This window comes from Sciurus vulgaris, assembly GCF_902686455.1.
Source record: "Sciurus vulgaris genome assembly, chromosome: X".
NCBI classification, from domain to species: domain Eukaryota; kingdom Metazoa; phylum Chordata; class Mammalia; order Rodentia; family Sciuridae; genus Sciurus; species Sciurus vulgaris.
The window spans coordinates 19,111,698-19,137,487 of record NC_136471.1 but is presented as its reverse complement, the minus strand read 5'-3'; the positions used below and the strand labels follow the sequence as shown (position 1 = coordinate 19,137,487).

General features: G+C 37.7%; 1 protein-coding gene across 1 annotated transcript in view; it reads right to left on the bottom strand.

Annotated features, from left to right (window-relative positions):
* Positions 1-25,790, bottom strand: part of GPC3 (glypican 3) — a 414,363-nt gene that overhangs the window by 369,897 nt on the left and 18,676 nt on the right. The window contains exon 2 of the mRNA XM_079123994.1: positions 12,383-12,544. Coding sequence (XP_078980120.1) covers positions 12,383-12,544 — 162 coding nt within the window. The remainder of the gene's footprint in view (positions 1-12,382; positions 12,545-25,790) is intronic.

The window sequence follows — 25,790 nt, the reverse complement described above, 5'->3', positions numbered from 1 at the left end:
AAGGATATGTGTATGACTCTTTATGAGGCAATAGGAAAGGCTGCCACACTGCCACAGAATGCTCAGGGTACAATTAACTTACCCTAGTATGTCCCTACAGAGAACTGTTTCACATCAATGGAATTTGAAGCCTTCTGCCAAATAAAAGTTTGGGGCCATTCTCGGGGTATTTTGTTTATTTCCCCATTACTGTACAGTCGCCTAACGGCACTTTCTATTTTTCGAAACCTTCTATGATCATTTTGATGGTTATTAAAGCTTATTTTTATCTTTTAACTCCAAGAGAGACAATATAGCTCAATGAAAAGGTCAATGACTTTGAAGTTAGAAACTTAATGCTGCCACTTACTAGTTATGTGGCCTTGGGCAAATTTCTTAATAGCTTTTAACCCCAGTTTCCGTGTCTGTAAAATGGGGAAAATAATACATAATGGTATTATTACCATTATGAAGCTTACTCAAATGTAGTACATAGTAGACTTTTAGTAAGCTTGGTTAACCTTGCTTCTCCTTCACTTAAGTGACCCAAATGAGTTGAAAATGTCTAATCTCACCAACTTTTCAGAGTCCTCTGACCTTTAAGAAAGTTTCATTTCTGCAAGCATGCACTATCTTCCCCTCCCATCAGAACAAACACCCAAACCCTCAAGGTTAAATTCGAAAATAATCTTTGTACCATTTAAGCCTCTTCTTTCACTATAAGACATTTCAACCATACTGCAGAGTTTGCCAAAAAGAACATACTTTGTTTTTCCACTAATGAATACATGGATGCATGAGATGCTTGATATCTCTCTCTCTCTCTCTCTCTCTCTCTCTCTCTCTCTCTCTCTGATTTTTTAAAATTTGGCATGTAGAGAGGGAGAATTATAGTCGCCTTACAATAAAAAATTATTTTCCCAATAAACAACTCTTTTCAGAATGTGTCCCACAAAACAATGTCAAGCCACTGATTTATCTGATATGCCAGTGTATCTGTTTCAAATGTTAATTGCTAGAAGTAGAACTTTTTTCCAATTCCCAAAGAATAGAAGTGCGGACAGAGGCCTTGGGATTTTCCTCTGCCTAACTGCTTGTTGAACATGAATAGGCACTTTGGTCTCACTGACTAGGTTTCTTAACAGTCCTTCCAGGGTCGGGACATATAGAACTAAACAGACATACTACATCAAAGAATAATTGTAGAGCTGAGAGGGTGGGAAGGATGCTCAATATTCACACAAAGAGTCTGGTGGCAGGCAACATTTCACCACCCTTCTAAGCACCTTTCCAGCTACCAGGGTACAGGCTGCAGTCACTTCTAGACCAAGAGTAATTCCTATTAAAATAGAAAGGTTTCCTATCTGGGGTTAAGAAAGGCAATGTTGATATCAGTACAATAGACATGAACTCATTCAGACTGATAGTCAGAGGACAACTGAATAACAAGTAGAATCATCACTTCAACTTTTCAGAGCAGTTTCATATACGTTACCTCTTTTGATCCTCAAAAACTCTGGCAGGTTGGCAGGTCAGGTGTTACCATCTTGCACTTAAGAAAATAAACTCAGACACTTTAAATTACTTACCCATTTTCACACAGCTGGTGTCAGAACAGGAAATAGAACACATCTTTGATTCATGCTAAAGCTAATATCAACTATTAAAGAAAAAATATATTGGAAACCAAAGGAAGATATTGATGCATTTGGCTGAGGAAAATTGAATTAACAAATCACTAAAAGCAATTTATAATATATTAAATGGGTTAGCATCCTGAATATAGAAATAGCTCTTACAAATCAATAAGAAAATAAATTGGGATGTATTAAGTAACAATGAATATCTAATTTTTTAATGATGAAAGAATATTAATGAGAAAAAAAATCACACAATAGAAGTAAAAATGACTGACCAGTTTCCCTGTCAACCGAGAAGTATTATTTTTTCATCTAAATTGGGGCTATTGTAAAATGGCAAGTGACAAATGGATAGGGAAATAGACATTCACATGTTGCTTGGGAAAGTGAAAATAGGTACAAACTTTATGTAAATCAAATAGGCAATAAATGTAAGAAATCTTAAAAATTATATTATCTCTTAACATTTGGCTATGTAGGCATTACTTACCTCACTGTGGTTTATGAAAAGCAACTTCAATTATCATCAATAGAGGGAGTTAGATTAATAACAATATGAGAAATCCACATTACTAAGTATAGGGTGGCTCTTAAACACTATATTTCCATTATGTTATATAAATGTATCATTGACATGGAAAGATAGCTATTGATGTATTACATGAAAAGCAGTATGATGCAGTTTTGAAAAAATATATACACAAACCTATAATAGAAAACTAAAAGTTTGCAAAATAATATGCCAAAATGTGCATACTAGTTGTCCTCTGGCAGATAGAATCTATATCATTTTATTTTCCACATTTTTGTTTCTTTGTGCTTTTTTTCAATTTGGATAATAAAAATATAGTATTTACTTGTGTAGTAAAGACTAGTAAAGACTTATTTTTTAAACACTTTCAAAGGCTCAAAGCAATAAGGTATGAATAAATTGGTCTCTAGCAACCTGCCTCAACAAATAGATAAGAATATTTTTAATGAACCAATTGGTTGTTGATTTCTTAATGCACACTGAAAATTTTATTTCAAGTCTCATAAATCAATGAATGATTCCTCCCTACAATTTTGCTTACACTATTCATTTAAGTGATAAATTTATGTGATAAGTTCTTTCTTCAACTTAAGTCAACCTTAGTCCTACCTATATCTGATCAAATTCCTATAACTAGGTCAAATTCCAATTTATGTGAAAAAGAATGAGAACATGGTTCCTTATCTTCAAAAAATATCAATGGTTACCATTTATTGAGCACCTGTTATATACCAAGCAATATGGTAAATGTTTAACATAATTCATGGCACATCTTCACAACAACTGTTAGGTCATAATTATTATCCCCATTTTGTGAAAGCATTATATAACTAGTGAGTAACGTAATCCGAATTCATGACTGTCAATCCTACCATTTTGCCTTCTGCTAGAACATCAGATACAGAACTCTATCTAAGGAAAGGTAACATTAAATGAATAGTTCTCATGTAGAGGAACTAGTAAGCATGTTGAGAGAGCGCACAGTAATATAGGAGAAAAGCACATAATTAAAAACTTAGCATTCTTAGGTCAAGGAACTGCACTACTCAGCTTTGAGGTCATATGTAAATGTTATCAAACTCTGCTAGTTTTAGTTTCTTCATGAGATTAATACACTCTTTCTGAAGGGATGCTGTAAAGAGTAAAATGTCTGCTTGCTACATAAGAGGCATTTAAGAAACATTAGTTTCTCTTCCCTTCAAGTTATTGTGAAAGTGTGGTGGGACACATAAGAACACACTGGGGAAAGAAAAAGTGTCACCAGTCAAAGATTCTTGGTCACAGAGTGCAAATTTGTGCAAAGTGCAGTGCTCTGTGAAGAGCTTAGGTCAAACTGGAAGAAAAGACAATCAACAAGTCTGGGAGTGGTGAAGCCAGAAGCAGAGACAGAGGCTCAGGGCAACATGAGGTGTTCTGTCTCAATGGGCAAGCATCAACTCACATCTAAGCTTTAGAGATCTTATATCCGAATAAATTTTGAAACCTAGAAGTAAATGCTGCAGGCAACAAGTTCTATTTTCTATTTGGTCATAGCAGTTGTTGCAGGAGAAGAGGAACAATAAAAAATCTTTTTCTATTAATAGTATTTATTCTAATTTTGTGTCAAGGTATATATATATATATACATTCATGCATTTACTGTCTCACTTGGGGATACAGGAGTGTCCTAGAGTAGATACAAACCCTACCCACACACAGCTCATTCTGTAGTAAATAGAACTCATGTTAATCAAATAACCATATATACTCCTTTTCCACTGCAAATGGATAAGTGCTAGAAAGCAAAAGTGCAGGTTCCTTGGAGAGGGAATAGCTTGAAACCTGTCTAATTCAATGATTTACATTTCAGTGAATCAGGTCCAGAACTTCAACCAAAGGAGGGGAGAATTATAAGTATTCTGATTTCCTTTCAACATTTTTGTTCTCCTTCCTTTCCTAATGCAAAAAAAAAAAAAAAAAAAAATGAAATCAGAGTATCCCTTTGCTGGTTAGATCCAGAGGCTACATTAACTCATTCAGACCACTAGGGGACCATTGAGATACTATATACTGTATAGTCTTAAATACACACATACACACATACACATAGAGAAAAGAAGAAAACTCACAAAAATGTCACAAGTGGTTATTTCTGTATGATAGAATTTTGATTGGGTATATTAGCTAATTTTCTTCTTTCTTTCTTTCTTTCTTTCTTTTTTTTTGTTTTTGGTACCAGGGATTGAACCCAGGGACATTTAAATACTGAGTCACATCCCAGCCCTTTTCAGTTTGTTTTATTCTAAAATAGGATCTCATTAAGTTGCTTAGGGCCTCACTAAGTTGCTGTGGCTGGCTTTGAACTTGTAATCCTCCTGCCTCAGCCTCCTGAGCTGCTGGGTTACAGGTGTGCACCACCATGCCTGGCCTAATTTTCATTTTTAATTATAATTTTATCAAAGCATATGAAACATTAAAAAATGCATGTGTGCCAGGTATGTGACATTCAATCTAGCAAAAATACTATATTTCATACACAATTTTATAAATAAATGTACAAGGGGTACTAACAAAAACAATGAGTACCACGCATTTGACTCATACAGGTCAGGACATGGGTAAGTTCTTTACCATCTTCATCTAATTTAACCCTCTTCAATTAATGGTTCAGAGGGAAGTGACTTGCCCTGGTTGACAAAGACAGAAAAGATCAGATGTGGACTTAGACCCCAACCTGCCTAAAGCTAGAGCACATGCCAAGCACACTGAGACCCTCTGCTTCCCTCCTAGGTCTTTGGACCTTTCAAGAGGGCAGGCTAAGTGAGAAGCAATAAGGCTAGCCAGGAAGTCTGGGAAAACTGATTTGAATTTAATTGAAAAAAAAAAACATGTGTCCTAATGTACCTAATTTCCTCATCTGCCCTGTTCTTTGATCAAGAGCCATGTCTGTCTGGAGAGTTCAAACAGGCAATTTCCTCCAGGAATCTCTACCCTCTAGTTGGAATTAATTTCTTCCAATTCCACACTTTCATACGGAGGTGGATCTCCTATGAAGCTAATGAAACTTAAGCTACAGGGACAGACCTGTATACCCCTCCCAGAAGAACCATAGGCACTTTGAATTTTTATTTTGTCTTCTTTTTCTTTAAAAGGGCCTCCAAATTGTGTTTTGAGCTCCATAAGACCTGGATGCACCCCATCCCCCAGAGAAAACCACTAAAGGTTTTCTTACAGCATTTCTCTTGGGACACTTTATACCCATGTTAGTCATGTATAAATGTCTCGATTTTGGGATTTTGAACTACTTGAAGTTTTTATCTTTGAATCCTCCATAATAACTGCCTTCAGACATACTAGGTACTTGCTCAGCAAATACAATAGACTTCCTTTGCAAGAAAGAAAGCTAGAATTATTGAGGAACTACCCATGACCATGAAGCAAAATACACAGAGGCTGTATAAAACATGGAAGTTAAGGGCACAGGCTCTGGAGCTGCCCTTCTTGGGTTCAATTCCTGTCTCTGCCATTTACTGGTTATGCTACTTGAGACAAGTTACTTCATCTCCCTAAGCCTGCACTCCCTCAACAGCAAAATGAAGCTAATAACGGTACCAAACTCAAGGGTTGTTGTGAGGTTTAACTGAGATGACATAAGTAAAAACCTTTTAGAACAGAAGTTTACATTCCTTTCTGACTTAGCGCACATTCAGAAGGAAGGGTTCTGATCCTCACTCAAACTCTCAATGTTTTTTGCACGCCAGCCTGCCTATTCCCATCCAGACTCATTGAAACCCAGCCCAAGAGACCCCAGAGCCTACACTCATAATCACTGCACTCCATTGCTGAACTGGGAAGCCAAAGAGCAGACTAAGGGCGTGAAACCCATTTATGCCTTTGCTGGTAGTCAGTGTGGGAGCTGATGAAGCCTGGAACTGAAATAAGAAGGCACTGGCATGTGACAAATGAGACAACTGAGACCCAGACAGAGATGTAGGAATACAGGCAAAAGGTATGAGGACACATGAAGAAAAAAATAAGGCCTGGTAACTAACAGGAAGGTGGGATGAGGAAATGGGAGGGGTACAGTTGCACACCTTGGCCCCTGGAAGCATCTTACAGTAAACAGAATGAAAGTTGTTTTTAATTTGTACATTACCACTTCCAGCTTAGAGTAAAATTGTTTCTACCTCCACTCTACTGACAGGAGAATTCAAATCTCTCGAACATATGCTTCATTACTCTCATATCAGGTACTGCAACTCAGTGAGACAGAAAAAGGAAGAGGAACATGTGTTTTCAGAAAGTAAATAAACCCCAGTGAGGGAAGGGTGCAAGTTATCTCTCTAGGCAACACTGGTATTCTTCTCGGAAGCTTATAGAGGGCAGGGACAGCATCCTTAATTTGCTAGTGAGAAAAGTGGGCAGTAATGATGATAGCAAAGGAATGGAGGGGTGCGTAAGCTCAGAGCCCCATTGAATCAAAGGCCACAGGCCAAGGTAAAATAGTTAATCTGTATAATCCTGTCACCTCATGATTGGTCCCAGAATAGTCTCCACCCGCACACTGAGTCATTTTTCTAAGCTCTTTTTATTAAACAGTTTTCAGCCCAATGACTAACTTTTCTAAATCAATAAGAGGGCACAGGAAAGGCTTGCAACTCCCCCAGTCTCTGGCTTGGCCAAAGACACAGAATTTTAGAACCGAACTGAATCCAAAAATTCTTAGTTCAAATGGGAAATGACTTTAAACACTCAGTTTCCAGTTGTTTTTCCAATAGCACTAACAATTTTAAAAATTACATTTTTTAAAAACTTTGTAACAAAAGTATCTCTTTGAGTCAGTGCCATAAAAGTCCACTAATTAAAGTCAGCATCTTCTGGGTTCTGATGAGAAATTTACCCTTTTATAATGGGATTACTAGAGCTTTGCTGCACAGATGAGTGGTTTGATTAATAATTTACATTTTTGAAGATATATAACCTCACTCTGGTCATGGTTTGTTCCTAAAATTCTTCTATTCAGTTAAATGTTATTTTATTTAACCCCAGCAAATGAATTAAGTTCTGATTACACATTAGTGTAATCATTCTCTTGTATGTTATTTTCAATGAAGAAAGGGCTGTGACAGAATGGCCTGCAGTTTGAGTGGGGGACTCAGTGGGACTCAGTTTGCATAGAGCATGGGCAGGAAAACTGTCAGGCTAGTCAGGGAAAAAACTGTGAAATGGAGAAAAATTGCTCAGTATTCACTTAAAACCCCCACCACATTACAAAAACTAAAATTAACGAATGATCAAATCACAAAAACATGTTTATCAACATTCAAGCAATTATTCAGTCACATATTAACTGTGAAGGAAAAAGGCTCTGCTTGAATAATGTCCCCAAACAGTTATTTCAAGCAGAAATGACTGGAGAAATTGCTCTGAGCTGATGGAAAAGGGTGTTCGAATCAAGGTCAATTTTATTTAGGGGGGGAGTGGGAGAGACTGGAATCCGACAGAGTATGAGAATTGCTAAGAGCAGATGGAAACAGAAAGCAAGGAAGAAAGCAACAGAAGCAGCGAAGAAACACAGCCCTCCTCTCCATTCAGAGACATCTTTTTTCATCTCCTCCACAGCAAGCAGGTAGCAGAAAGCAAGTCTTCCAACACTGGGTGCAGATCAAGTGGATGTCCCTGTACTGACACCCACATTTTCATTCTCTCTGCTGTGAGAATGTGGACCAGAAAATGCAAGTAAAATATAGCCTGAACACAACACACCCTTTCTGATCTAGCTGCTTGATTGTGTGTAAAATATACCAGATACAGGCCAGAAGAGAAGCTTTGGAAAGCTGAAAAAGGGATTATTCCTGGCAGTATTGACATTTCAAATAGCATAGCTTTGCATCCAAGAGTGCATAAAATAAACCCCTTTCTTGAAAGGGTCTCTGCCTAAGGACTCTCTCACTTGTACACTAGAGATGTCTGTATATCTATCAACCATATATGGCCAAAGTTATTGAAGTCCATCATGAACTTCAGCTTCTCTAGATTATGTCCACATGCTAATGCATCATTTACTTGGCACACAGTGCACATAAATGAGCTATCTACATAGTGCATGTATGTAGTATTTTATGGGTTTCAAGGCCCACATGTATTATTTCTGTGATATAAGACGGACTGGGCTTTATATCCCATTTTACAGATAAGAAAACTGAGGCTCTTAGAGTCTAAATAACCACTCCAAATCATAAGGCTCCTAAATGCACACCTAGAATTAGAACTTGAATTTTTCTGACTCCAATTCCAGGATTTTTTTTCCATTGCTTTTCAGCACAAAAATTCTTTGAGCTTTCTAAAATGGAAATATTAAAAGGAGAGTGAACATAATTTGATCTTTCTTCATTGAGTCACAGCCATCATTAGGAACATCAATTGTTGGAATTGCTATAATATAGGGGATACTGAGGCATATAGACAAATGCCCCTCTAAAAATGCTCCAAACTGTCAAATTAGTGAGTTTTAGTCCATTTTTATGTCCTCCACTCCTATTGTCATTTGTTACTTCTTGCTGCCCATATACACCTACCCCTCACAGTCTTCTACAGACTTCTATTTAACTGCTTATTTATGAATAGTGTCCAAGCAAGGATACTATTTGAGTCCAAGCATGGACTCAAGGAGCTCTCAGATGAGTCAACTCTACAAACAGGAGCTTCATGACATTTTAGATGTGCAGAAATGTTTTCTACATAACTACCATTTTCCCACTCTGTTTTTGTTTGTACTAGGGATTGAACCCAGAGGTGCTCTACCACTTGAGACAGGGTCTTGCTAAGTTACTCAGGCTGGTCTCCAATTTAGGATCCTCCTGCCTCAGTTTCCCAAGTTGCTGGGATTACAGGTGTGTGCCACCATGACTGACTACTTTCCATCTCTGATAAAGGGGGTTCAAATTGTGGGACAGGCAACTTCAAGTAAAAGCAAAGTGTTGCTGCCACTTCGGGGAAGATCAGAATCATCCATCACACAGAAAAACCCTAAACATACCCCAAATATTTCCTGGTAGTGTAAGGCTCAAAGTCATAATGAAATTCTACAAAAAGAACAGAATTCAAAGCATGAAGATACAGAATGTATAGGAGATATGATGAAAAATTCAGAATTCTACCCAATTTTTATTCACAAAGACCACAAATCTCACCACTTCTTATTATTATTTTTCTTACACCTCAAGCACATTAAGAACAAGGAAAACCATGTCACATGATGACTTGGAAGTTGTGGCATCAATGAGTTTCCTCATCTGTAAAATGGTGATAATTACAGTACAGACCTCATAAGGCTTCTGGGAAAATTAAATGAGACAATTATGTAAAAGTAAGCATCATACAGTAGGCACTTAATAAATCTTCACTAGTACTATTATCATCATAATTATTATAAGGTAGGGAAAAAGAAAAAGAAAAAAGGAAAACCACTTTTAGTGGAGGTTCTCAAAAAGAATTAATTAAGCAGAAACAAAAAACAATTGTGCTGCCCCATTTTACTCAGCACATCTAAGTAAATTAAATTTAGGAAACGAGGCAATGCAAAGATTGAAAATAAAGAACAACTTTTCTAATGCTTCAATCATTATCAAAATAACATTAGCATTAGAGCACTCCAACCACTGTAGCAAAGGGCCCCAGGCTCATTTATGAGGGCAAAGGCTTCCTGCAAATGAAGACATAAAAACTAAATTGAGGCAGTAAGGATTGCTCGTGGAACTGTGTGCCTATTTGCAAAAAGCACTTGCTGCTTAAATACCCCCAATGTGGACTAGTGAAAGAATCCTAAAGAGATGGTGGATCTAGGCCAAGATCAAGATCAGCTTTCTTCAACTTCATGTGGTGAAGAAAAAAAGGTCACAAAAGCTGCCACATCAAATTTCATATGAATAAAGAGGTGAGGTAACTCTCAATAATTTGGTCTACCAGAATCTGGAATAAGTAGTTGTAAGAAAAAAAGAAGTAGATGTCCTGTGTTTTATAACAATTAATAATGAATCCTCTTGTAGTGGTCCCTAGTTTTAAATCATCTCCCTCCACATATTTGTTATAGAAAGGATTTGCAGGCAATGTCTCTCGAAACATGGCAAAAATGATTTCAGGCCTGGGGCCATGATTTTTTATTTTCTTATGGGGCTTAGTTTTTAAGTGAGGTAGGAAAATAAGGAAAGAAAACGAAACACAGGAAAGAAAGTGTATGGTTGAAAGCACTAGCATGAATGAATTTAGGTATCATTTAGTCATCTCCATGTCCCTTTGCTAAGGTTGTCCTTCTGCTTATCCCCACAATTCAGGAAAGAAAGTATATTTATGTGTGTGTGTGTGTGTGTGTGTGTGTGTGAGAGAGAGAGAGAGAGAGAGAGAGAGAGAGAGAGAGAGAGAGAGAGAGAGAGAGAGAGAGAGAGAGAGAGAGAGTGAAAGACTGACCAGTGTTCAGCCTCCATGCTACAGTGGCCATATCTGGAATCTAACCTAATCAAAATATTGTCACAACTTATTTTCTCTCCTAGTTTCATGCTGTCCCAAACCTAGAATACAAAATATGCAAAGTGAAGGACAGGACAATGATAAGATTGCTGACACCCAGGGCCCTCAGATGGACAGCTCCATTGTAGAATACTCTACCATCTCCCTCCAGCCAAGCAATGGTTGTAAGATAATATAGGGGGGGCTGATTATTCTAGGAACTAAACAAATCACTAATACTCCATTCTAAAAAGGGACCTCAATGTCCCAAAGAGTAAGATTCAGCTGTCCATTTCAATCCAATTTTCATGTCACCCCACTTCTTATTACCCCACTTTCAGTCAATAGATAACTCCAAAACCAATCTAAGAAGTACATGAATAGTACATGTATTTTTAAAATCTGCCTAAATTATTCATTCTATCACCAAATTGTTAGTCTCAACAAACTCTTTGCAAGAGTCTGACTGCATAAATAAGTTAACAAATACTTCAAGCTTATATATTGTACTTCACATAATTAACCTAACATCCCCAGAGGCTTTGACCCAAGAAATTGTTGTGAATGTGGGCTTTATTGACAAATTTGAATGATTTTCTTAGCTAGTATAAGAATTTCATCATAATCCACAAAATAAGCTATAATCAACCCACCTTACAATTCGAAGAGGTTAATTTTTAGAAAGACGCCATAAATCTAAAGCTTTGCAATGTCAAGTAGTCAGAAGTGTATTTCTATCTGAAACCCAATCCTCTCTTTGCAGAGCAAGAAAATGGCAGCTGATTCTGCTTAAGGAAGGACAGAAGAAAGCTCCCATATTCATAATTAATTTCCCCAGTCACAAGAGGCAGCCTAGTGAGGTAGTTAAAAGCATGAACTCTAAAAGCCAAAACACCTGGGTTCAAGTCTTGCCTTCACTTATTAGTTGTGTGGTCTCAGGCAAGTTATTCATTCCAGGTCTTGGGTTTTCATCCATAAAATGGGATACTAATACTTAACTCATATGTATATTGTGAGAATTAATGAATACATGGAAGGCACTTAAGAGTACCTAGCACACAGCACTATCTAAATATTTCTTGGTATCATCACTACCACCACTCCACCATTATCATCATCATCCCTAACTTGGCCTATAAAGTGGGGGAGGTCCTTCCCACGCTGCTACGGATAATATAATCTACTACCCATCTGGCAATGCTACAGTAGCCTCTTTTACAGTCATAAATAGGCACGGTAAGAAGTAAGATTCACAAGAAGAGAGGTAATCACTCACACAAATGGAAAAAGATCTGGCCAACAAGCCAAGTTCTCTGAAATTTAGTGTCCTAGTGGTCAGAAGGAGTTCATGTGATTCCACAGGTATCTAACTCACTATGGGGAAAAAAAAAAAAAAAAAAAAAAACTGAACTTGGAATCTAAGGAAACATTCTTATTTTAAACAGGTTTTTATTGAGTACCTAATAGAACATATCATTTACTCTTTCTACAAAGATATACAACCTTTACATACAGGTAAACAGATGTGCTTGGCAATGATATTTTGATAATACCTACCTTTCCAAAGATCAAAATGAACCATTTCTAAAACCTGTTTTTCTTTAACCAGAATCTCTCACTAGGAGGTTTTTTTGTATCAAATATGAATGCTGGAATGGTAATTTATAAATAATATTTAGCATTTCAAAGCCCAGTACCCAAATAATGGCCATTGAGTAACATATCTAAAATGGTCCCTAGAACCTACCTTGGAAAACTGCAGCGTTCTGAATAATTAAGAACTTGAGCTCCATACTTGCAGACTGAAGCAGTTGTTCCATGTTCAGTCGTGCTGTTAGTTGGTATTTTTCTTCCATCTTTCTTGAGCAGCATGTTGGGCCCTTGGGAAGACATACTTGCAAATCTGATCCTGAAACAAACAAAGTTTTCATGTTTCAGTAAGCAGAATGTCTCTCTCTCTCTCTCCCCTCTCTCTCTCCCCCGCCCCACACACACAAACACACACACACACAGGACAAAACCATGAATTTCCTTTCAAATACAATAAAATCTGGATTATCCAAAATTAGTGTTTTTCGCAATCCCTGCTTTCCACCAATTGTCGTTATAACTGATTCTTTTTGAATAGCCATCAGAATTAATTGTCCATGTTTGACTCATAAATTCTGCATAAACTAATTTATTGCACCAAATGCACATCATTGAATACCGATATTTAATTTTTCTGTTAAAAGATCAGTTTTCACTCCAATAATTTATTTTTTATGATTATATTTCATGAATGAGAACACAACCAAAAAACAACTTTTAAAAATTCCAGTAATGGGGCTGGGTTTGTAGCTCAGTGGCAGAGTTCTCACTTAGCATGTGTGAGGCCCTGGGTTTGATCCTCAGCACCAAATAAAAATAAAAAATGTACGTCTAGCCAGCCCAATGTTGCTTTTCAGGATAAATAACCAAAACATATCATATTAAACCTATGTTATTTTTCTGTTGTTGCTGTTTTTGTTTTTTGTTTGTTTGTTTTTGTACTAGGGATTAAACCCAGGGGCACTTTGCCACTGAGCCACATCCCCAGCCCTTTTATTTTTTATTTTGAGCCAGGGTCTTCCTAAGCTGCTTAGAGCCACACTAAGTTGCTGAGGCTGCCCTCAAACTTGTGATCCTCCTGCCTCAGCCTCCCAAATCACTGGGATTACAGGCAGGCAACATTGTACCCATTCAAACTGCTGTTGTTTAATGTTTTAACTAAAGGTCTGGAGCAAGATGAAAGTCATTCAACAAATATTTATTAGGTTCCTACTACATACCAATCAAGATGAGTATAAAAGTACAGAAAGAAAAGTTCCTGCTTTCATGGAGTTTATATTCTGCAGGACAACAAGCAGATGAACAAATAAATGAAAATGTAAACATAATGTCAAGTAGTAAGTACTGTAGAGAAAATAAATCAAAGGAAGGCAAAATAAACTATCGTATATCCAGTCAATAAAATCACATTTAGCCATAAAAAGGAATGAAGTACTGATACCTGCTACCAGATGGATGAACCTCAAAAACATTATGCTAAGGAAAATAATCCAGATAAAAGTGCACACTCTATGATTACATTTATATCAAAGACTAGAAAATGGAAACTAATGTGAGAAAAAGCAGTGCAGTGGTTATTATGAGGGGTTGAAGGAAATGGATGGAAGTGAGGGATTATAATAGTTAATAAGGAAACTTTGGGGAGTGATGGATATGTTCATTATTTTGATAGTGGTGATGGTTTAATGCAAGTATACTAGTCAAAATTATCAAACTATACCCTTGAAATATGTGCTATTTATTGTATATCAATTACACCTTACTAAAGCTATTAATTTTTAAACTTTATTTTAGAAGCAAAGTGAGGAGCCAGACATGGTGGCGCATGCCTGTAATCCCAGCAATTCAGGAGGCTGATACAGGAGAAAAGCAAGTTTGAGGCCAGCCTCAGCAACTTAGCAAGACCCTAACTCAAAATAAAAATTTTAAAAGGTGGGACTGGAAATGTAGCTTAGTGGTAGAGAGCCCTGGCTTCAACCTCTGGTATAGGGGCAAAAAAAAAAAAAAAAAAGAAAAGAAAAGTAAAAGAGCTATGGTATATGTTGGTAGCACGGACTAATCTATTTTATAAAGGGTAGTCAGAACAGTTCTTTTCATATGGCAACATTTGAGGAATGTTTTAGTCAGTTTTGTGTCATCATGACTAAGATTCCCAAGAAATATTGCTTGGAGAAGGTAAGGCTTATTTTGGGCTCATGGTTTTACAAGTTTCATTCACAGTTGGCCACCCCCATTGTTCTGGGCCCAAGGTGAGGTAGCATATCTTAAAGGAAGGGCATTGTGGAGGAAAGATACATGGCAGCCAGAAATCAGAGAGAGAAAGGAAGGGGCCACAGGGAAGACATACCCTTCTAGTGCACACCCCTAGTGACCCACCTCCTCCAACCATGCCCCACCTGCCTACAGTTACCATCCATTCAGTCCATTCAACTAGGACTGACTGATTAGGTTATAGCTCTCACAATTCAATCATTTCACCTCTGAATAGTCCTGCATTAAGGAGGAGCTTTTGTGGTATACCTCATATCCAAACCATAACAAGGAATAATGAAGGAAGTGAGGGACAGTCACATGGTTTTATATCATCTACCAATATTAGCAAATATTAAAGCTCAAAGAACATCAAGTTCAATCTCCTTACTCTTTTCAACTCCTGTTTGTTTTGTTTTAGTTTTGGTGATGGGGATTGAACCCAGGGCCTTGCACATGCTAAGAACATACTCTACCACTGTGCAACTCCAACTTTATGCAAACTCTCCTTTCAGTAAGCATTTATTGAGCTCCTTCTGGGGTGGTCATAGAAATGTGCATTTCAGCTCTCCTACGGTGGGGAGTAATTGACTAGTAACCCCAGTGGCTGCCATCTCATTTCACCACCATGTCGTGCAGAGGCCACAATCCCTAGGAGCTACTCTCAACCAATGACTGAGCATGGCAAGACATTAAGTCCTAGGAGACATGGGACTTTGCTCACGTGGGTTTTTGGCTTGAGGCCTCCCCATTGACTTGCCAAACTCTCTTAAAACTGTATTGTAGTATAAGATTCTTTCTTCTTAATTTTTCTTCCTTTCCTCTCTCCTTCACAAGGGTCATACCTGTACCGCGTTCTAATGATCCTTCCAGCCTCCTTCAGCATCCCCCTCCATTTTCCTCCATAAGTGTTTTCCCAATAAATCTATTCCACGTCTAATCCAATTGGCATCTCTTTCACAGAGGACCCTGTCTGTCATAGTATCTATGTGCCAGGCACTGTGCAACATACTAGAAGTACAACTTTGAAAAGAGACTTGCTATTATACCCTTATATTTGGGTAGAGGCTCACTGTCTAAAGGGACTAGCAGAGATAAATACCCAGTGACAGTAAATGAGTGCAGTTAAACAACATAGCTAGGTAGGATGATAAAATGTGTATATGGAACATAACTTCCCCAAAGTGCCATAAGGTCCTCAGCAAAGTGAGGTACAATAAATCTTACTGAAGTGAGACTAGAACGCATATTTAAACATTTTAGACAGCTTTTCAAAAATCGGGGCTTAAGAAAGGGGGGAGACTATTTAGCTCTAAGTTACTAGAAATTTTCTTGTTATTACAACATCTTATTTCCCTAGGAATTTCAGTTGATCATGTCTTTAATGTACATGTCTAAGTTTTCTTAATTTAAGAATGAAATTCGTTAACTTTTGCCTCACATGGTATCAGTGTTGGAATCCAGGGTATTGATTCCAAGTTCTCCACTTCCCTCTCCTCAAGGGAGCTGCTGACAAAAGTAGTAAAGGAGAGCACAGATAATACATATCACCAAACCTAATCCAGCACTGCAATTTATAGTACTGGATGGAAAGGTGATATTTAATGTCAAAATACAATTTGGGGTCTGGAGACACAGAGTTCAGATTTATCTCCTATAAATGTCAATCTCATATACAAGCCTTAAACTGATTTTAAATATGGTCTAAGCTTAAAGGCTTTATGATTATCTTCAGAAAAAGGGGGAAAACATGAAGCTGGTTCTAGCGCACTGTGTTCTTTCTACACAGTTAGAAAATGTAATGCTATTCTATGAGTAGAAACTGATGCAGTTTACTGGACCAAGAATGGAAAGTGTCCCCTAGGGGAAGAGTGACTAATCTAAATTTAAACAATGTTAGTTGAGACACACACCGTGGATGTGAAAAATCCTATATAGCAGATAGTTTCCATATACCAAGTTCCTGTCCATTTAGCAAGATTTTTTCTACTTTCATGATAAATTCAATGCCTAAGTGGTATAGTTTTAAATCTCTATATTTACTTAAGTTCATAAATTACCTGTTAGAGATAAAACCCTTTGTGTCTCTAAATTTGCACTGGCGGCAACTTCGAGTTTTGAAGAATGGTTGAGTTTATCTGGCAAAGTGGTTAGCTGCTAGTACTGTTGCTATTCCCACCAGTTTGAGCTAGTGGAAGTCATAAAATAGAAGGGCTCAGATCTTTTCCCTGTGAAGTGTTATGGATTGCTAAGATCTTATAAGATGACAAATTGGTCAGTGGACCTAGAGAAGCCCAGGAATGACTTTTAGAATTGCCATGACACCAGTTCAGATTGCCTGTGATATGATCACTCAAAAAGTTACTCAGAGCTTACAGAGTATGCCCCTGTCCTAAATCTCACCATTGTATAAACTCCTACCACCTTGACAATTTGGTTAGCCAAACATCGTCAAAGGAATAAAATCTCAAATGAGAACTTTTCAGAAAATATGTCAAATGTCATGAAGAAAAGGATATGTTATATCTGACTGTAAGTACATATAGAGCAATATTAATCCTTCCCCTTAGATATCACTTCCTGGTTTATCAATAAACCAGTACAGTTGATCTAGGGGCTAAGAGTTAGCAATAGATTTAAGGAAATAAAACATCCATAAACTGATAAGAATTCAGAATTTCCAAATCAGGAAGGAGAAAAATACCAAAAGAAAAAGCATTTCATTTTAAGGAAATTTGATATAACTCACAGTTCATCACAAAATATCCCCACCACAGGACAGCATAGGAGAGCTAGACTTGCCTAAATGAAATAATAGTGAAATATAACCATTTCAATGTCATGACCATTCATTCACACGAAGAAACAGAACTGAAAGAAATAGAGAAGAAATTTAGAGGAAATCTTCATCAACTAAACAAAAAATTACCAGGGGAACTAAATTCCAAATAGGAAAAGTAAAACCAAGGGCAAATGACTATGGAGGTACACTGAGAACTCTTACATACTTGCATGAATAAAAGCAAAAAGGCCAATTCAACAAATGAGTTGCAACCAACAAAAAATGCAGTAAATAGGAAAACTTTAAGTATTTGAGGAACAAAAGATTGAGATAGAGAGGAAAAGTAATAGTGCACCACACTTGTCAAAGGGAAGCTCACTTTTTGTTTTGGTTTGTTTTTTGTTTTGTTTTGTTTTGCTTTGTTCTGTGTTGCTTTGTTTTGATCTGTTTTGTAAAAATGGAATTCAGGCGGGAAATGGGAATAGACAAGCAATATAGCCTGGAATGAAGATAAGAAGAAGACTTAGCAATTGACTATTCAAATGAACCAGAAAGGTTCAGCTTTTTAGGGCTTAATAACTTGCATTCCCAGATGCTAAAAAAAATTAACTGAAGTCATTATGGGGCTGCTAGTTCCCATTTATTTTGAAGGATTAAAAAGCACCTTCATACTATAATCTCCTCTCCTAGATTGTATATTCCTGAAGAGCAGAGAATGACTCCCATCTTCTTTGGGATGCCCCAGCGATTCCATTCAGCCCTATGCACACGCTGTTGAATTAATGAGGGTCGTTGAGTGAGAATGCTAGCAAGAACTTTGCGTCTGTCTATATCTAAAAAAGGGAGTGCAGACAGATAACCCTGAAAACTTTACATCTTAACTTTAAATTTGATCTTGGGAAAATACCATAAAAATCAATTTCTGAACATCTTGAAGAGACACAAATAGATGTTTCACTTGAAGGAACTATGAAGTAATGTATTTATAATTATTTTGAGATGATGTCTTGCTTGCACATTGGATCCAGTACTGTGGAATACAACTGAAAAGGGATATTTGAGATATGGAAGCTTTTTCTCTCTGAGATTATTACCATGTGTACCTAAACTGGGCACCCTTAACCACAGCCTCCCTTCCCAGAGGCTAACCACAGATGATCCAAAGAAGGCTCTCCTTATTTGCATACTCTTATGCCAGGGTATTACTTCAGGCTTGGCTACCTGTGGCCTGGCTTTATTTTACTTATTTATTTTTTCCAGTACTGAGGACTGAACCTAGGTGTGCTCTATCACAGAGCTAAATCACAGTCCTTTACTTTTTTTTTTTTCATTTTGAGACAGGGTCTTGCTAAGTCATCCAGACTAGCCTCAAACTTGCTATCCTCCCGCCTCTGCATCCCACATAGCTTTCTTGACCCTCATCACAGCCTCCTTCTTTGGGCCCAGTTCTTGCTCTTCAATGGATCCATTTTAAAACCTGGTATATTGGACTGCCCCTGATAACCCTTATCCACCTCTGCCAGGACTAGGACTTCAATTTTAGGCTCACCACACTCACTTGGAGATTCCATACCTGAACCCTACCCATAAAAATAAGAAAGGTGACAGTGTATATCAGACTGTTTAAATGTGTCAGTTCTATTGGATTTTATTCTAAGTCAGTAAGTATTAATGGCCTATAAGTCAGCAGCATCATGGGCACTAGTAGTTAGGAAAAAGCAAAAGCCAGTCAGGTTAACTTGCTTACAATGTAGTCCTTACATCACTATATGCTAGCTATGCAAACATAGGTAGGTTACTCAAACTCTACACACCTTTTTGCCCTTAGTTATAAAATGAGATTATCAATAGTACTTGCTTTATATAATTATTGCAAGGATTAAGTGAGATTATGCCTGTAAAGCTCTTAGTCTTCTTTGTACAAAGTAACTATTCAATATGTGTTAATTAAAATTAAACAAACAAAAATAAATCCATGTGGAGAGACCAGATTTTCACACCCCAAAATAGCTAGAGAACAAGTAAAGTTGGTATATGGTTATGTGACAAAATATGCAGTATATTTTCCAAGGTGATGGAAATAGTCTATATGAGAGTAGTGGTTACATGGATATACATGTTCATCAAAACTCATCACTTCAAATGGGTTCATTTTATTGTTTGCAAATCGTATCTCAATAAAGTTGGTTTTTAAAATATGCTTCTATGATCATGTCAAAATGAACTCCAATAATGCGTATGACTATGATGCACTAATAAAAATAAATAAAATAAAAATAAAAGTAAATTTAAGATATGCAATATAGACAACAATTGCTAGAAAAGGAAATGCTCACCAGAGGCTCTAGGGATCAAAGGAGACTTCCAGGAAGACCTGAGGCTTGAGCTAGACCATAAAGATAGGAAGAATTTGGAAAAGTCAATGGGTGAAATGTGTTTGGCATCAGTGGAGTAGCAGGGCAAGGTAACTTGACTGAAGAAAGGCTGGAATCCAGGGTACAGTATCAGGTAAGACAGGCCAAATTCAAAGGGACTTGAATATAGGCAGACACCTGTGGGCTTGACCCCAGAGGCAATAATGGACCACTGGAGGATCTCAAGTAGAGACATAATATGATGAAGAGTGCTGTTTAGGAAGATTAGTCATATGACCTGAAATTGGGAAATGGACTAAATAATTCCTCAAGGTCACTTCCAGTCGTCCAATTCTCTAATTACCTTTATTATGTTCTATATGCTAGTTATTTTACTCGACTGCCATTTTAGCTTATGACAATAAATTGTCAAAAATCACATTAAAAAGCACATTAAAGAACAGAAGAAAAATTAATGTAGACCTTGATCCTTATACTCTTCTAAGAGCAGATAAAGCATATTCGAACAGCAACAAAATAGAATGAATTGTCAGGGCTCAGTAACAATGAAAATTAAAATCTTTGTGTATGTGTGTGTGTGTGTGTGTGTGTGTGTGTGTATGATGATTTGACACATTTCATTGTCAAGGTCTGCTTTATGAACAGCAGATTTTTTTTTGCTAATGAAGATTCACTGTGCTCAAAATAATAATGTAATATTATCATTAAAGTAATATTAAACAAAGGAATTAATGATACTCAAAACTGGTTGCTCATGACTTGTAGGGAAAATAATACAAGCCTATTAAAATTATCCAAAGGATTAAGAGCAGGTTGATCTACTAATGAACCAAAAAATATCAGGTATTTTTAAAAGGTTTTTTTTTTTTTTTTTTCATGAAGGACAAGTCAATTTGCCATCCAAAAATATTAACTAATTTCCTTAGCATATAATAGTGACTTGCTATTAGAACAGCACCTTTTCCCCTAATTAATCGTTATCTAAATCAAATCTTACACGCTCATTAATTTCTCACTAATCAAGATAGGAATACAGATGAAAGAAATGGCTGCATTTGAAACTTGTGGGGAAAGTGATGATTGCTGATGGAAGAAATCATCTTAGGGAACCCAGCTGAAGGTTACCCTTCTGTTATTTAGCCTGAAAGAACATGACCTTGCAGAGGGCACACCTGGGTATCAGGAGCTCAAACTTTAAATCAAAGACCATGCCTGGGGCCACAGTATAGATTTGGCTTCTGTAAAAGGCAGGCCAAAATGTTGCTGCTACACTGGAGCACTGGGAGTTTAAAGCAACCCTGGAGATAAGCCATTCTCTAAGCTTGAGAATTAAAGAATGAATTACCTTTATCTCTACTGCCAACTGTCAATTAACCGCCAATCATTCCATGCCCCATAAAGGTTGAATCCCCAGATCACTACACTCTCCCACAAAGAGATTCTTTCTAGACCACATTCCCAACTAGCAGTCGACATGTGCTCTGGGAATACAAATTCACTGATTGCATTCAGTGTGCCAAAGTGGTGAACGATTCATTCATCCAACATTTACCTAATGCCTACTTTGTGCCAGGTAATATGCCCAACCTCAGAAATAAAACAATGAACAAGAGGAGGGTACAGTGGTGCACACCTGTACTCCCAGCAACTTGGGAGGTTGAGGGTAGGGGTAGGATTCCAAAATAAGATGGACTCGGGTGTAAATCTCAATCACAAGTTCAAGGCAAGTTAGTGAGACCCTGTCTCAAAACAAAAAAAAAAGGGACTGGGGATGTGGCTCAGTGGTAAAGCACCCCTGGATTCAATCCCTAGTACCTAATAATAATATTAATAATAACAATAATAATAATAATAAATGAGACAGTCTCTGTCCTGGAGTTCTCAGATAGGTCTAGGAAATGGACTCCCAAGTGAGAAACCTCTAAGTCATTTGGATACCTTACTCACCTTCATCTGGTATAGCCCAATGTCACCATATCCACAGATTCTGTTTTTTTAATGCTTCTCATCATTCCCCTCTTTCCAACACTGCCTCATCAACCTTACCTCCTATTGCTTGGAGGATGAGAACAGTTTCCAAACTGATCTTCCAGCCTCTATTATCCTTTTTCACCCAAGCCCCAAACAGATATTTCTAAAGTACACTTCTTGATTGAGTCACTCTACTACTTTAGAAACCTCCAAGAAAATGGAGCCAGATGAGGAAGAGCTATGTGAGCCCTGCTCCAAGATGACTCCTAGTTATCGTTGGATGCAACTGCACCCAGAGAGAATATTCATGGGAGTGGAAAGGCAACATTTGAATTCCCATGGGACTCTCCATTCTTTATAAAGACATTTCTTATACCTTCTAAATTGATTCACAGTTATATTTACATGCCTCATCTCCATTAGATTTAAGTTTACTTGAAGGAAAGACCCTAGACTGACCTCAGTTTGAAAGACACACACACACACACACACACACACACGCACACATTCTAGGTTATCTGGATGGGAGAAAAACCCCTAGTAAAATGATGATTGGATTGGAGGCTAATGCCAGCCACTCTGAAGTAGGAATGCATAGTCTTTTAGTTAGATTTCTGCCAAAGGGACCAAGCTAAGGCAATATTCCTGTCTCCCCTAGTCACTTCTTCTCTAATTGCTATTCTACTCAGATAAGTAGCTGTGATACTGTCTTTCAGATGTATAATTTTTTTTTTTTTTACTTTTCAGATATAATCTTCAAATATGCAGACCTAAGGCGTAGCTGAGAATTTCAAAACTAGTGCTAGGCCCTTGCCCATGTGTATGACCTCACATGGCAGGGAGCCCAGTTCCCTACTAAAGCTAAAATGTTACTATCTGCTCTGCTACCAAATCACCTGTGTGATTTAACTGAGTACCTTGCCAAATCTGGGCCTGCTTTCCTCAAAGGGTTTGGGCTCGAGAGTTGAAACTTTCCAACTACAGGCCAATCAATGTTGCCTAAGCCCTTTTCAGACTGGGCATTGGGAAAAGAAACAGAAGACTAGTATTTGCCCTTTTAGGAAGGTTTTGTTAATAGCATTTAAATATACATGAATGTGCACATGGGGCCAACAACTCATGCTCTAGAGTGCTGCATCCTATGTAATAATTGCACGCCCTTGTATATGTCCCAGAACTTCAAGAGGTCAACTAATGGCAGTTAGCTTCCTGATAAGATGGTATGCAGTGGCAAAAGGCAGGATTCCAAAATCAGATGGATTGGGGTATAAACCATGAGCCACTGGCCATTTAATAGCTTCATAATCTTCAGCAAATTATTTAATATTTGAGCCTCAGCTTCATTATCTGTACAATGGGGATAACAGCATCTACCTCTCAAAGTGCCTATGAGGATTCAATTAAACTCTTATTTCATGTTTCCAAATACATGTCTCCATTTCCCACTTTCCCATTTTGCTTGTGCCATTCCTGTCCCTGGAGTGCTCAGCTATTAAAACCTCATCCATAAAGTCTCTCCCAAATGGATCTCTCATGTTTTCTTCTTCCCTCCACTCCAAATAAGCCCTATGAGCTATCATCTCTCAGAATTTTCAGCACATTTTTACCTAACACTGTGTTTTGCAATCTAGGCTTTGTAGCCATTGGAATATTTAGTCCAATTATTAAGTTGTAAGTTTCTCTGGACCAGAATTGTTTCTTGACAATTTCTGTCTTCCCTGATATGGCATAGATTCTGGTATATAGTGCACTCAATATGCTTGTTGAATTAATGAACAAATAGTCAACAATGAGAGCCTTCTCCTTATACATAATAAGCTCCATGTGCCTTAAAGCATTCAGGCATAATTTAGGGAACCATATCAGAGACTTCAGAAGGAACTCCTTGCACCAGGTTGGAGATGATCCTCTTGGTCTTTGAGGTGCCTTTTTCTCTGTATTTCCTTTAAGTCTATACCCAAACTCACTAATCACTTTACACACTAAGATTGTCACTGGTATACTCTTGATAATGCATCGGAACAGAGATTGCTCCATAGCCATGAATGTTAGAACTGGTCCTTTAGTCATGAGCAACTATGACAGCATTTCTTCAGAGAATATCTCATCTATGACAACTATATACTTACCACTTTGAGTAGAGTTATACCTATCACTTAGTAAACCTGAACCTTAAAAGGCAGTCTTGTTTCACAGGTGTTTCTGCTCTCCAAAATTCCCTATTGCTGATATTTCCACAAAATCATAAAGGTTAGGTGGAAAGCTACAGGAGATTGAAAGCACACCATCACCATGAGCCTACAGATCTTGTGAAAAGGCTTTTCAGGTGGGGAATAAGCAGCAATTTCCTTCCCATGGCTAAAGTGTTTAGAAAAAATAATATACTTTTAAGGAATAATAATCCAAAAAGAGTCATGAAGTAAAACATTAATCCATGCTGAATAATAATGAATAGCCTGTTCTGTTTCAGAACTCTTCTTCTGATCCAAAGTGACTTGGGTAAGCCATTTTTCACTCTCCAGGTCCTCAATGTAACCATTTGAAAAATGGGATAATAGCAGTTGCTTCTCACATCCCTCTAAGGAAGCATATTGACATTTTACCAGCAATTTTAAGCATCTCTTGATCAACTTTCCCTTAGAGAGCTCTGGTAAGTTAGTATGATTCTAGATGTCTCAGGAAGTTCTCTTCTATAGTAGGGTTGATGAATGGTGTCTCCCAAAGATATGTCTATGCTCTAACCTTTGGAACTTGCAATGTGACCTTATTTGAAAAGGGGTCTTTGAAGATGTAATTAAGAATCTGGAGATAAGGTCTTCCTGAATTATCTAGGTGGACCCTGAACCAGTGATAAGTGTCCTTATAAGAGACACACAGAGAAGAGACATGGGAAGAATAGAAGGCTAAGAATAGAAGATGGAGGCAGACTGGAGTGATAAAACCACAGAAGAGATGCCCCCAGAAGCTAGAAGAAGTGAGGAAGGATTCTCTCACTGAGCCTTTGGAAGGAATGCAGCCCTGCTGACACCTTGTTTTGGACTTCTGGTCTCCAGAACAGTGAGAGAATACATTTCAATTGTTTTAAGCCATGAAATTTGAAGGAATTTGTTAATGGCAGCCCTAGGAGACTCTCTTTCCCCCTCTACACCACCTAAAAGTATCTGTTTAGTATTGTCTAAATGTTTCGTCATGGGTGAGTTACTACTTTGGTTTAAGCATTCCATTAGGTGTTGTCTCAAAGTGCAAGACTCCTTGAGTAATGCCTTCATACCTGAAGGCTAAAGGGTTTACTTGGTATCTTGCTCCAGCACAAGAAAACGAGGTATGGGAGGGGAGGGGAGATACGGGAGGCTGCCCAAAACTCTTAGGGACTGCCAAACATGTCTAAAAGGATGGAAAGTTCAAGAAAAAGATGAATGGGGACCAAAACCAAATTTTATTTAGGATCATCCCTGAGAAACAAATATTGACAGAACCTAAATATTACTTTAACAGCAATAGTCCCAAAAGGCCTTGCAGAAGCAAAATAATAATAATACTGCCTCAGTCACTGGCCCATATTCCAAAAAGTCTGTTAGGGGGGTGTTTAAGATCAATCCAAATGCTTCATTTTCAGTGCTCAGAGGCATTTGTTTTCTTATGCTTAACAAATTAGGCATATTTTGGATACATGAAAAAAATCACCACAAGCTATTAGTAATTAAATAATCACAAAGGGAGTCAGGCAATAATGAAAGATGCCTATCGGTCTGGGCCTCCAGCCCAACACTGGATTTTGGTTTCTCTTCACATTAGCCCTGTCCGAGTCCTCAGCATTTCTGGAGATGCCGTTTAACCAGCTCCCAGGCAAATCTTTCCAATGCCCAATTGCTCTTCCTGTTAAGATGCTTCTCCCAGCTCTAATGGCTAACCTAAATTTCAGTTTCAAGCCATTGCACCTTGTAATTACATTCTCAGCCACTGTAAATAATCTGTGCCCTCTATTATATCTTTCCTCTTTTCCTATGATAGGAACCTGTGGAAAAGGGAGTCAGCTGCCTTGTTAGTACAACATACACACTGCACCTGAGGAAAATGCAACCAAAAGAAAATCAAACACTCACTCTTGATCCCGGAGTGAGAAGCATCATTATTGATCTTTTCCTTTTTCCCATCCTTCTGCTTATCTCAGTGTCTACACTGACGTG